General features: G+C 54.3%; 2 protein-coding genes across 2 annotated transcripts; both read left to right on the plus strand.

Moving 5' to 3' along the window:
* Positions 1 to 584: 584 nt before the first annotated feature.
* Positions 585 to 3,712, plus strand: SBDS (SBDS ribosome maturation factor; the record flags this gene model as incomplete). The annotated part of the gene is made up of 5 exons (XM_082008379.1): positions 585 to 712; positions 1,047 to 1,176; positions 1,872 to 2,072; positions 2,631 to 2,795; positions 3,584 to 3,712. The coding sequence occupies 5 exons, from the start codon at positions 585 to 587 to the stop codon at positions 3,710 to 3,712; spliced, it is 753 nt and encodes a 250-aa protein (XP_081864505.1).
* A 2,777-nt stretch (positions 3,713 to 6,489) lies between these two features.
* Positions 6,490 to 11,755, plus strand: CCDC183 (coiled-coil domain containing 183; the record flags this gene model as incomplete). The annotated part of the gene is made up of 14 exons (XM_082008759.1): positions 6,490 to 6,610; positions 6,712 to 6,833; positions 6,972 to 7,049; positions 7,592 to 7,957; positions 8,065 to 8,169; positions 8,361 to 8,483; positions 8,849 to 8,977; positions 9,111 to 9,171; positions 9,254 to 9,354; positions 9,645 to 9,805; positions 10,187 to 10,346; positions 10,490 to 10,615; positions 10,867 to 10,963; positions 11,643 to 11,755. 14 exons carry the CDS (start codon positions 6,490 to 6,492, stop codon positions 11,753 to 11,755), a joined length of 1,863 nt encoding a protein of 620 aa, XP_081864885.1.
* Between the last annotated feature and the right edge of the window lie 1,029 nt (positions 11,756 to 12,784).

Raw genomic sequence — 12,784 nt, forward strand, 5'->3', positions numbered from 1 at the left:
GTCAGCAGCAACACCTCGAGGGGGGCCCAGAACCCTGCCGCAGCCCAGGCACCCGGCCCCGCACCGCCTCCTCGCCGGCCCCCCACAAGCGCCCCCTGCGCCGCCCTGAGCTCCCCCATGTAAGCCCTCCTCCGTGCTCACCCCCACGCCTGCAGCCACCCCTCTGTGCAAGCCCCTGTCACAGACGCCCCATATCCCCCCACCAGGAGCCAGTTATTACCCCCAAACACCCCTCACGGTTATTTACCCGCCCACACGGTTACTACCCCCCCACACACACACACACGTTTCCCTCAAGGTTACAACCCCGGCCCCCGCGCCAACCCCCCGCTACACCAGGCTCCCGGCCCCGCGGCCCTCACCGGCAGAGCCCCCTCACCCCGGACCATGTGCCGCCTCCTCCTCCCCTTCCGGCCGCTACCGCCGTCTCTCTCCGTTTCCCTCCGGACCTCTTTTGCTGGCGCGACGGGGGGCGGGGGAGACGTTGCGACGGCCAATGGAGAGAGAACGCGGGTAGGCCCCGCCCCCCAGCCCCGTCCCTGGCCCCGCGCGAGCCCGCCGGTGGCGCAGAGGCGGCCGACGCCATGTCCATCTTCACCCCCACCAACCAGATCCGCCTTACCAACGTGGCCGTGGTGCGGGCGCGGCGCGGCGGCAAGCGCTTCGAGATCGCCTGCTACCGCAACAAGGTCATGGGATGGCGCAGCGGAGCGTGAGTGCCGGGCCGTCACCGCCGGGGCCTGGCCGAGGCGGGCCGGCTGGGGGGGAGGCCTGGGGGCCCATATGGGGCCCGGCTGTGGCGGGGGGGAGGCCCGTGTGGGACCCGGCGGTGGCCGGGGGAAAGGCTTGCGTGGGGCCTGGCTGTGGAGCTGGGAAGGGGGAGCGCTCCAGCTCTTCCCTGCGGAGCGACGTTTCGGTAATAGAAGATTCCAGGCTGCAGCGATGCGGCCCTAAGCAGCAGGACTTGTTGTGCCTCGCTGAAACCTCATGCGCTCTTTCTTGCGTCGCTGACTTCACAAGTTTTCTAACCCTGTCCTGATCTCTAGGGAGAAAGATCTCGACGAGGTCCTGCAGACGCACACGGTGTTTGTCAACGTTTCCAAAGGCCAGGTGGCGAAGAAGGAAGATCTCGTGCAAGCATTTGGGACAGATGACCAAACAGAAATCTGTAAGATGGTAGGTTTTGGCCACTTTGCTTTATAAAAGCTTGGAGAAGATTTTCCAAATGTTTTACAGAAGGGTCATACAGCTATGGTAGGTTGGTTTGTTACTGGAATGTTTTTCTTAAATGCGGTGCTGCTGTCGTCAAAAGGCTTGTTTATTTGTTAAGAAATGGTTAGAAAGGAGTGATGACTCTGTTATAGTCTTAAAATTCATGTATGCGTCTCACTGAGAAGAGTTGAGTGTTCTGTATAACGTACAGTGTCTATCCACTCATGTTTATGGACATGGAAAAAAGGGTTTACCAATCCTGAGGAGTTTCTCACCCAAGATATATTATTAAGGATGCAGAGAAAGGAAGAGGATACTTGCTTACTTTGGAAAGTCCAATTAAATGTTAAGAACAGATCTGATTTCCTAAGTCCTTGGTAGGATACAAATGGTGGACTTGTAGGTGATGAGAATTCAAGTAAAGCTGCACTTCAGTTTTTGTAGTTTAGTCTTTCTGTGGTGTTTTTTTTTCTTCTGAAGTCTTTCCACTGTTGTCGGTCATAACGATGTACATTATTAATACAGTTACTCCTTTTTTGCACTTCGTATCTAACCAAGGCATTCAAGCAATTGTTAAATTTAACAAAGTTACTAGAGTTTTCACTCTTTAGTCAAACCTGTGATGTTTATTAACTGATTTCTTTATTTTTACTGTACAGATTTTATCAAAAGGGGAGCTGCAGGTATCAGACAAAGAACGACACACACAGCTGGAGCAGATGTTTAGAGACATCGCAACTATTGTGGCTGACAAATGTGTGAATCCTGAAACAAAGAGGCCCTACACAGTTATCCTCATAGAAAGAGCCATGAAGGATATTCACTACTCTGTCAAACCACACAAGAGCACAAAGCAGCAGGTTAGTTTTCTTGCAACATCAGCTTGTGCTCAGAGGTGTTGTCATCGAGTGTAATTTCTCTGTTAGCAGCCACAGAGGGATCAACAAAGCCTGCGGAGTGATCAGCCAACTGGCAGTTGCATGCTGGATACCAGCAGCTTCTGAAACTCGTGCAGTTTGTTTTCTAACCATTTAGGGAAGGGAGAAAGAAAGAACCTAATTACAGCAGCAATAGTGATATGCCTGGCACAGAAATAAAAGTTTTATGATTTATTTTAATTGAGGTAGTAAATCTGGCTTTGCATCTGAGCCACATGGGTTTCTGTTGTTCAGCAGTATAACTGCTACTTAACATGATTTCAGCCAGGTTTTTTCAGTATTTGAGGTGATCATGAACAGCAAGAACTCTGCCTCTTCTTGTTAATCTATCAAAATAGGGTAATAGCAAACTCCCTGCAGCAGAGTGGCAGTGGTCAGTACTGAGAAATGTGTCTGAAGCTAATGCAAAGGATTTGAGTTTGTGATCTGCACGGTGATCTGCAGGTGTATAAATGTTCTTTCTTCTTAATGTCTTTACAGGCACTGGAAGTGATCAGACAGTTAAAGGAGACCATGCAAATTGAACGTGCTCACATGAGGCTGCGATTTATTCTTCCAGCAAAGGAGGGGAAGAAACTGAAAGAGAAGCTCAAGCCACTGATTAAAGTTATTGAGAATGAAGACTTCCATGAACAGTTGGAAATTGTAAGCAATAAAACAGTCCTTGGGTTTCATACTTGATTTGACTTCACCTGTGTGGTTTACCAGAAGATGATATATAATAATATATATTATAATATATATTATAATATATATTATAATATATATAATAATATATATTATAGAAGATAATATATGGAAGTGGTTTAGATAAGCTGCAAGTTACCAGAGATTCTAAATCAGAGGCGTAGTTTGTAGTTTTTATTTTCACACAATCTAGTGATGAAAGCTTCGAAGCAGCCTTTGTTACACAGAGATTGCTGCTTCAAGCTGAGGAGAAGCACAGTGTAATTTCTCTTAGCAGAGACTCTCCTAAAACATTAATAAGTTTCTCTGCAAATATGGAATGTTACTCTTATTTACTTGGTGGGTCAGGCGTGTATTTTGACAGTGGTTAATTAGGTTTTTTTTTTTAAATAGTCTGTAGTAAAGCAAAATTTGATATTGATGAAAATCTTTCTGAGAACAGATCAGAATCTAGCAATCCCAACTGTCAGAAGACACGTCCAGCATGGGTAAATGGAACTGCTGAACTTCTGTGGAAAGATTACTTGGTAGAAATTGCTTGTCAACTCTGCAAAGTCCTTCTTAGTAACTACACAATTATGGTTTTTTTAATTAAAATTAATGTTGGACCATAGAATCATAGAATTGTTTTGGTTGGAAAAGACCCTTATGATCAAGTCCAGCCGTTAACCTAACACTGCCCCTTGAAAGGGGGCTAATAAAAATCAAGTATTATTGCTTGACTGATGAAATGTGAAATATTTCAGGTGTGCCTTATTGACCCAGGCTGCTTCAGAGAGATTGATGAGCTGATCCGGAGTGAGACAAAAGGAAAAGGAACACTGGAAGTGCTCAGTCTGAAAGACGTGGAGGAGGGAGACGAAAAGCTTGAATAATGAAAATCTTCCTGGAGCAGTTCTACTTTAACAACATCCTACGAAATGACTGGCCTTAGCCATGCTCTTTTGTTAGGCCTTCATGTTTTTTCCAGTCTCTTGTTGCCAAATATTTTCTGACACTAATCCTTTGGGATTTTTCCATGCAGTGTGGTGTTTTTTTAATCATTTTACACTTGCTTGGTTTACAGATGGGTTTGTCTGTAGGAACATTTTGTGTCAGAGTTGCACTAACGAGGATTGAGTCAAGGCTTGATGCGGAAGTTACTCTAGCTTTGGTTTACTTTAAGGGTTGCTGTTGAAGAGTGTTTGACTGATACGGTGCCCATCACTTTTGCTTTAAGTTGTCAGTATTGAGTGGAAGATGGCATATGTCACTGAGGGGTGAGTTTTGTAGGAGCAAATGGAGGAGCCTGAAGAAAAGGGAGTTGCATTTTCACTTCTAAACAGGTGCAAAGTGTGGGTCGTGTCTAAACTGATCTCTTGGCAGCATAAAAATTGACTTCCATAATTGGCTGCTTGATTATTTAGAGTACTTTAAAGGACCATTCTTAGAGATTTCCTTTGCTGGATATAACAGTACTTGCTGAAAAATATTCTCCAAATAACTTATTCATAAAATATATTTAGCTACATTAATAAAAAGTGAACTATCATCTATTTATATATTGCAGATACAGAAAGAAATAAAGTAATTATTTTTGTTAGTAGTATAGGAGGTATCGCTGGCCAGGGCAATGCTTTTTGTAGGCTGAAGGGGTAGCCTGCATTTCTGAGCTGTTCTCGTTCACATGATAAAATGAATCTTGAACAGGCAGCGGTGGCCTCTGGCCATTGAGCTAGACAGGCTTTTGTTGGGCCCTAATTCCCTAGTGGTGACTCTTTGTGTGTGCCCCTTTGCCTTCTAGTGGGATAGAGAACAGTTCTGGCAGCTGTCCTTTATCCTCTGTGCTTTCCAATACATGCGCAGAATTTCCAGCCAGCTCCTGAGGCACAGTATATAGTTCTTGATAATCCTGTTAAATCTTGTTTCAGCTGTGTTAAACAAATGCTTTTAAGTTGAACTTGCGTATTTCAAAGAAGAGGGTAAAAGAGGACAACGACTGGAGAAGGAGATACTAAAAATACAAACCACCAGGCAAAGTGCTTGGGTGGCTAAAAAGCTAAACAGGCGGGAGTTTAAGGAGCCTTTAGCATTATGCGCCTGTTCTCATGCTGATAGTACGCAACGAGGCAGGAGATCTCTCTCGCCGGTGAGCATGTGCTATCTTCATTATTTGCTGCTTCCTTTTAGAGTGCGTGACTCTGCCTGTTAAAGGACAGTTAAACGGAGCTCTGGTTTGTCCTCTTGAGTGACCTTTTCCTTTGTACCTTTAACATGTGTATTTTCTGGAATTTAAGCAGGGAGAGCTTTGACATGTCGGGTGCAGAGGGCTTGCGGGACTGGATCCTTAGTCAAAGGCTTCTTGGAGGCCAATTTCTGCAGCGGTCTGTTGACAGGAGCTTGTGCAAGGTTGGGTTACGTTTCTTTAGTAGTATTTTGGAAGGACTTGCCACTATAGACTCTGAGTTTCACTGGGGGCCGGTGAAATGGAGAGTCATAAACCGTTTTATCCATTTTGAAATGCTTTCTCTTGCGCCTAAGGTAACCTTCCATGATGTTTAAGTGCTGCCTAGGAAAGTTTAGTGGCATAATCACTGTATTTGCCATGTGGATGCAGACTGAATAGATACCTCTACATGCATGGACAGATCGGCAATATTCCTCGTGTGTACAAGCCCTTAACTGTTTGTCTTTCGACTGGCCATCTCTTCATGCATACTTTGGGAAGCACTGAAGATGATAATGTTGATATTTAGCTTGTCACTGGCAATTAGCACTACCGTGCGATTCATAAATCTGCAAATGAGACACTGAGTAAGAGCCTCAGATAGGCTGTGTCAGTAATACTTGATTTCACAATCCTGTAATTTCTTTGCTTTCCATGCTCGAACACAAGCACAACAGTATGGCTGCAGGTTAAGGATCTTGAGTTGCAGAAACTTAATCTAAGCTGATTTATGAGCTTGGTGCTAGGAAGGCAGTTTCCTTCTAAAGTCTTCTATGAATCAAGACGTTAAGGATTTTCTCTTGGTAGAGGGAGCTTGATTTTATTTATCAACAAATAAATGTATGTGCTTGCATTTCTTGTCGTATTTGTAGTTCAGCAAGAATGTATGGTAAGCATCAAAATAAATAGCGGTGTTGGTAGCTGGTTTGTTCCTGCCCGTTTCCATAGTGTAACTCCCCGTACAACCATTGCCTGATTAGCTCAAATTTCCGAAGGTACGTATCCAGGTAGTCATAGACTCCTCTTGGCATTTGAAAGAAGCTGGCAGCTTCAAGGCGAGCGCTGGTAGCGTGCTTGGGTACACGCGTACACTTATTTTCCCCAAAATTGTCCTCGCCCTGATTCTGGTGGGGCTCGGGGTGGTCCCCTGGCTGGGCAGGTTGCCACTGCCGTAGCCACGGTGATGGGAAACAGAGCTGGGATCCCTGCTGCCCACCCTGCCTTCGCCTGCCTCAGAGAGCTCAGTAATTGCTTATTAATTAATCCGTCACCTGCAGAAGTGGAGAGGAAGGGAGTGGGCGGCGATGGCCGAGCGGGAGGCGATGGCCGGGCGGGGGGTGTGTGTTGTGCGGCAGTTGGAGGTGCCACGACGACGGTTCCGCGGGCAGCAGCTCAGCTCCGCCCGGTCGCAGCCCGGTGGCGATGCCACTGGGCAGTGGAGCCGCGATGGCCGCCACGCGTGCAGCGGGGCCGGAGGGCCGAGGCAGGACGGCCAGCGCCGAGCAGGGCCTGAAGGCAAACCTCAGCCAGCGTGTCCAGGAGCTGCGCTCCATCATCGCCTTGCAAGGTGCTGCCCCTTCGGCTTCGCGGGGATAGCCCGGGGCGGGCGGGGGCTCTGGGTCCCCCCGCCGTCCTGCATGATACCAACAGCACCTTAATGTCCTCCAGAGCAAGGGAGGAAGTTTTTCACGCAGTCGTGTGAGGAAAAGCTTGGTCGGAACAGAGAGCTGCTCCCCCGCCTGCGTGAGGCGGTGCAGGAGGACGTCCGTGCCCTGGGCATTGCCCAGAAGGTACCGGCAGGTCCCATCTGCTGCACCCCTGCCTGCTGCTGGCCCTGCAGAGCCGGCCGCTCCAGCGCAGGGCAGCGGCGGGATGTGGCCGTCCCCAGGCTGGCGGTGATGTTCTCTCTGCCCCTCTCCCGCCCACAGCACAACACGTTCACCATCTCCGAGGCTTGCAGAGCAGAGAAGCACTTGGGCATCACTTCGGCCAGGAAGAACGTGGAGGTAACGGCAGGGTCCAGCAGGCACGGGCTGCTCGCAGGGGGCTGGGGCTGCAGGCACGGCTCGGAAGAACACGGTGCAGCGTGCAAGGACCTGGTGCCGGCACACGGGCAGCCCCACAGGGCTGGTGCGGCGAGACACGGGGTGTTCACCTGTGGTCCCGTGGGTCCCTCTCCCCCACGGGACCCATCCGTGCAGGTCCTCCTTTAGCTGCCTGAGCAGATCCTTTGCCCCGGCAGAGCTCCTGGCCATTCCACCCCGCGTATCCCTGGCTTCCTGCGGGGTCCGGTTGTGTCTCTGGGAGAGAGATGCTGTCTCTGCCCTTCGCTGCCTGTCCCAAGGTTATGACCTGGTTATGAGCCTGTGGAGACAGAGGCGCTGGCCCCGCAGAGCCGCATTTGCCCAGGGGCCTCTCGCAGGGACAGCGCGGTGCCGCCGCGCTCCGCCAGCATCCACATCTGGGGCAACGGTCGATTTTATTGACGCCGAGCCCCGGGTCTGTGTTATGAGAGTCCCTAAGCCCGACCCACCTCTGCCGTCAGCAGATGCCCATCTCTGCCTTACCCCACCCAGCCCCCCAGAGCAAAGCTCTCCCAGACCCCGTCCCGCCGAGGGAGTGCCGATGTCCCGGAGCAACGTCTCAGCGTCCCCAGCTCTGCCTTGGGGGGAATCTTCCAGGCAGGACTCGCTTCTCCCGCGGGTGCCCGGCGAGCCCTGCCGCCATCCTTCGCATGCCCATCCAGGTGGCCCAGCAGAAGCTCCGGGCCAAAATCTATGACCAGGTGAACACGTGCAACATGCTGCTGCACCAGGTGAGGCAGCGGAGCCGAGCCCGGGACGAGCTGCAGAGGCGGCTGCGGCAGCTGCAGGATGCCGAGGCGGATGACAAGCAGCACCAGGCGCAGATGCAGGTACCCAGGTCCCCTTCTGGGGGTGACAGCACCCGTGGGGGGCTTTAATCCAACCCCTGCCCTCCCCCGGTGGTCACCGCGTGTCCCTCGCCCTGTGCCTGTCCCAGGTGGTTCGCCAGCTGCAGAACAGGATTGAGAAAATGCTCACGAAAGTCCAGAGTGGGCAGAAGGTGACTGCCCTGTACCTGGCGTTGCGGGATGTCCTGAAGAAGGTGAGCTCCTCCTTGCCGTGCCACCGTCCCACCCGCTCCCCTTGCAAAGGCAATGAGGTGCCCAAGGGGCTGCGCTGGTGGGACGCCCTCCCAGGTCGGCGAGGCCCTCCTGCTCCCCTCCACCGCCTGTCACAGCGCGGGAGACTCCTGGGGCTCGGCGGGGTGACGCGCTGTGGCTCCCTGTGGCCCAGGAGCTGGCCCACCTGCCTCCACACCTGGACCTCCTGTGCGGGATGGCCAAGCTGTACCATGGGGAGCTGGAAGAAATGGAGCTCATGGCCTCAGATGCCCTCAAAGCCGCTGATGTAACCAAGGTGAGATGGTCCGGGGCGCCTTGGGGCCCTTTCCCACTCTCCAGAGCCCACAGACGGCACCACGTGGCCGGACTGGTGAGTCTTCCTGCAATAAAGAGCAAAAGAGGCTGAGCTGGGCTTGCCCACAGCACCCAGATGCCTCCATAGCTCCTCCAGGGTCTCGCTCTCGGGCCAGGCTGCGCTGGGCCTGGGGAGCCGTGGTGAAGGCAGCGTGCTCCATCCTCCGGCCCTCCTTGCCCAGTTTCCTTCCCAGCCTGTTTGCATGGGGGTGTCATGTTTGGCGCTGGCCGTCCCAGCAGCGCAGCTGGCTCACAGGGTCCGTTCCGGCTTTGGTAGCCACTTCTCCCTTCTCTGATCTGCACCAGGGCAACATGGCCAAGATGGAAACCCAGTTCCTTGCGGAGAGAGAGCGCAGGTACCGCTCCCTGGCCAGCCAGAAGGTGCAGATCGACAGACTCTGGCTCAAGGAAGCGAGCGAAAGGCACCTGAGAGCGGTGAGCTGGGAGGCCCGGTGCAGGCAGGGCTGCAGGCAGCTGGCAGGCATTGGTGCCGAGCCCCCCGGGCGGGGGGGCCGCAGCTCCCCCAGGGTGCCAGCAGCCCAGGGGGTGACAATGAACGTCCTTGCAGCAAGCCAGGTACGAGCTCGCCATGGACTTCCCGACCCTGCACGCGCAGGACCCGCTGGTGGGTGAGTGCCTGGCGCGGTGCAGCGGGCTGGGACGTGGGCGCAGCCGCAGGCATCCCTCCCTGCCCCTTCCCTCCCACCCCAGGTGCCAAACTGGAGGCCACCAAGTCCCAGATGGAGCATGAGGCGCAGGTGACTGAGAAGATGGAGAAGGCCAAGGCTGCGGTGCAGTGCTCCCGCATCTGGGTAACATGAAAGCCCATCTCTGGTGAAACCTGGGGCTGCTTGAGCCCTGGGGAGCTGAGACGTCTCTGCTCGGCTTGCTTCAGGAAGAAATGGAGCCCATGGTGGGGTGGGGTTGTCTGCGCTCTGGAGCCCCCCAAAGCCCCTCTTGCACAGGCAGGGGTGGAGCTGCTTTTCTCCATGACATGAGCTTGCAGCTGTCCACAGTGCAGAAACCTCACCCAGGCCATGGCCCCGATCCTGTGCCCTGCAGGAGCGCCATGGGCTGAGCCCTCGTGCTCTTCCCTGGCCAGGACATCCCCAGCAGGCTCCTGGCACAGCAGAAGTCCTCGATGGACCTGGAGCAGTACGTCAAGGAGTGCAAGGAGAAGAAGCAGGCGCTGAAGGACATGCTGCAGGAGCTGGAGCTGAAGCAGGCTAAGCTGAAGTTTTACCAGCCCCCCAACACAACCAGGTGCTGCTGGCCTCGGGATAGTCATGCCACCAGGCCACCACCCTTGGGGGGGGGACATGTGCATCATGTGTGTTCCAACAGGGCACCCCTTCCTCTGTCCCCCTGCAGCTGCCCACCGCTCCTGCACCAGGAGGTTTTCTGAGCGGGGTGCTTCCCCGGCTCTGGTCCTGGCAGAGCACCCAAAGCTCCTGCTGTGGCAGCAGGAGGACCCTTGCTCCTTGCCTGGCGTGGGAAGTGGTACCAGCAGCATGGAGCTGGGTTGCAGGCAGCACCTCTGCTCTGCAGCTGGGGGGGTGGCAACCTGAGCAGCTTTTGCAACAGGTTTGGGGTGTCTCTGCACCCCTGTGCAGTTGCATCGGATGTGAATGTTGTTGGCTCCAGGATGCTGGAGGAGGAGCTGAGGATGAAGCTGCAGTGGGAAGAGTCTCGGCTGGAGCAGATGCGAGCCCAGATGCTGAAGAACCAGGAGCTCCTGCTCGAGTTTGAAAACGGGATCGACAACCTCTTTGTCCGTCTGTATGGCATCACCGTGCCCGGCCAGGTACCCGTGTGGTGCTGGGGTGAGCACGGCCCCGGCCGGCGCTTGGTGGTGCAACAGCACAGCGCGGTGACACAAGTGCAGCCACCGTCACCCCAAGGGGCTCATGTTCCCCACCAAGGTCGTTCTTCTCTTTCTGACTCCAGGACGATTCTGTCAAGGGCGGAGGGGTGGAGGAGAAGCTCCAGCACTGTAAGCAGAAGCTGCAGTACCTGGTGCAGCGGGTGGCCAACCTGCCCCCCGACAAGCACAGCCCCGATGAGGATAATGAGGTGCATGGGGGCTCCACCCCTGCTGTGGTCTTTGGGGACCCACACGGGGCTCTCCTGGATTGCCCATCCCAAGCCATCCTCACAGCTGGGAGGATGGAATTGGCCCCAGGGAAAAGCCATAGAGCAGCTCAGCCCCAGCTGGCACTGGGCACTACGGGATGTCCCCTCCCAGGGGGACATTGAGTTGGGTCACCCCTTGGGTTGTAACACCTGCCTCCCCTTCAACTATTAACCCAGAGCATCTTTCACAGACTTTTGTGAAGGTGAGAAACTTTCTGGAGAAAACAATTGCGAATGATCCACAGAACCTGAAGATTTCCTTGGAGGACATAGACAGTAGGGTCCAAGGTAGGAGAGCACAGCGGGGACACATCCCACAGTGACGGTCCCAGCCCCTGCCCACTGGAATTACTGGGTGTCCTTGCCTGTCTCCCACTGTCCCAGCAGACCCGAACCCATGAGTCGCCTCCAGGCCTTGGGGCTGACCTTGGTGATCTCCAAGGCTTTGAGCATGGGTGGTAGTTTTAAGTGGGGATGTGGGAGAACGAAGGCAGCCAGTGGGGTGGTGAGCATTGAACCACAGCAGGAACAAGGAGAGGTGCTGTGGGGCAAGGAGAGAGATCCTCATCTTCAAAAACACCTGGTTGTGAAGATTAACCAGTGCTTGGCTCTGCCTGTAGCCTCTTCCTATTGGATGCTCTCGGAGGATACAATGAGCTTTTGGCAGCTTACCACCTTTTTTAGCAAAGTGAGAGCTGTACCCACCACCCTGTACCTCCAGACCTTTATGGGAAGCCCCAGCAGTGTTAGAGATGGGCCACAGTGGTGGCATCACCAGATCCTGCAGGTCCCCCTGGGATGCTGGAGTGGAAGAGCCAGTCGGCAGTGCCTGTACCCAAGGGCTCGGCACGAGGGCTCTCCAGGGTGCCACCAGCCCTCCAAAATGTGCCAGCTCTCCCCAGGGACACGGGCACAGTGGAGGTGGCCCCGCAGACCCTCCCCAAGCCCCCTCCACTCTCTCCTCCAGACCCCTTTGATTTTGCTGACAAAGACCGTGGCCTTGTCCCCACCCGGGAAGACATCAAGAAGCAGGGGTTGCACCTGATTGAAAGCAAGAAGAAAAGCAACAAGAAGAAGTAGCCTTTGCTCCCTGAGAGCTTTGGATGCCCCCGACCACCCCTTGCGCTCTGCGTGCCCCAGACCACCCATTGTACCCTTCTTCCGGCAGGTTTAATAGAGTGGATCTTTTTCATTCCTCCCAAGCCTGTGGTGAAGTTGGAACGGGGTGTCCTGGGTCACTTCTGTCACCCGGAATTCAGCGGGTCAAGCCCGGCAGGGTGCTGAGCTGGCTTTGGAGACAGCCCCATCCCCCTGCCCCTTGCCCAGCTGCTCTCCCGGCAGAGGCGGGGAGGGGCTGGGGGCGAGGACAGCTTTCCCAGACAGAGCAAAGCTGGGGGCAGGCTGCCCTTTTCCCCCTTGGTCCTGTGGGGCCAACACCTTCCTGGGACCTCTTCCCTCCCCCCCCGAGAGCTCTGGGGCCTCACTGGGCCGGAGTCTGTCTGAGGCAGCTATGGGGAGGTGTGGGGCAGGGCCTGAGACCTGTACAGTGGTGAGCATCTTCGTGTCCGTGCATGGGAGAGGAAGGGCAGACCCTGCCTTGGGAAAGGAGAGCCAAGCCCGAGATGAAGCCCCTAGCCTGGGGCTGTCTGGCCTGTCTGCGGACCCTTCGTGCCTCTTCTCTCCCCTGGTCCCTGCACGCACGTTGTGCAACGCCGTACCCATAACGTGAAACTCGGCACAAACGTCAGGCATTACCCGTGGGCTGCAGGGAGGTGCCTGGAGGGAAGGTGTAACCCAACGTCACCAAGCCTTGGGCTCTCAGCCCTGCTGATGGGTCACAAACACCCAACCATGGAGGCCACGTTGTCTTCTCTACAAAGGCACACGTAAAGCGGCGCCGCAAGCAGCGGGTGCGGTTTCCCCAAGTACAGCCGCCACTGAGGGCTCCTGCCAGGGATCTGTAGTCCTAGCTGGAGCCCCAGGAGCGTGGCACCTCCTCCACTTCCACAGGGACCAAGATTTCACGATCATTTCCACTTGGTCCCTGTACTTCATGCTGACATCACTTGTGACACCATCACTGGGGGGAAGGAATGGCTGTTTCTGCCA

Source organism: Phaethon aethereus (assembly GCF_964289735.1).
Source record: "Phaethon aethereus genome assembly, chromosome: 19".
NCBI classification, from domain to species: domain Eukaryota; kingdom Metazoa; phylum Chordata; class Aves; order Phaethontiformes; family Phaethontidae; genus Phaethon; species Phaethon aethereus.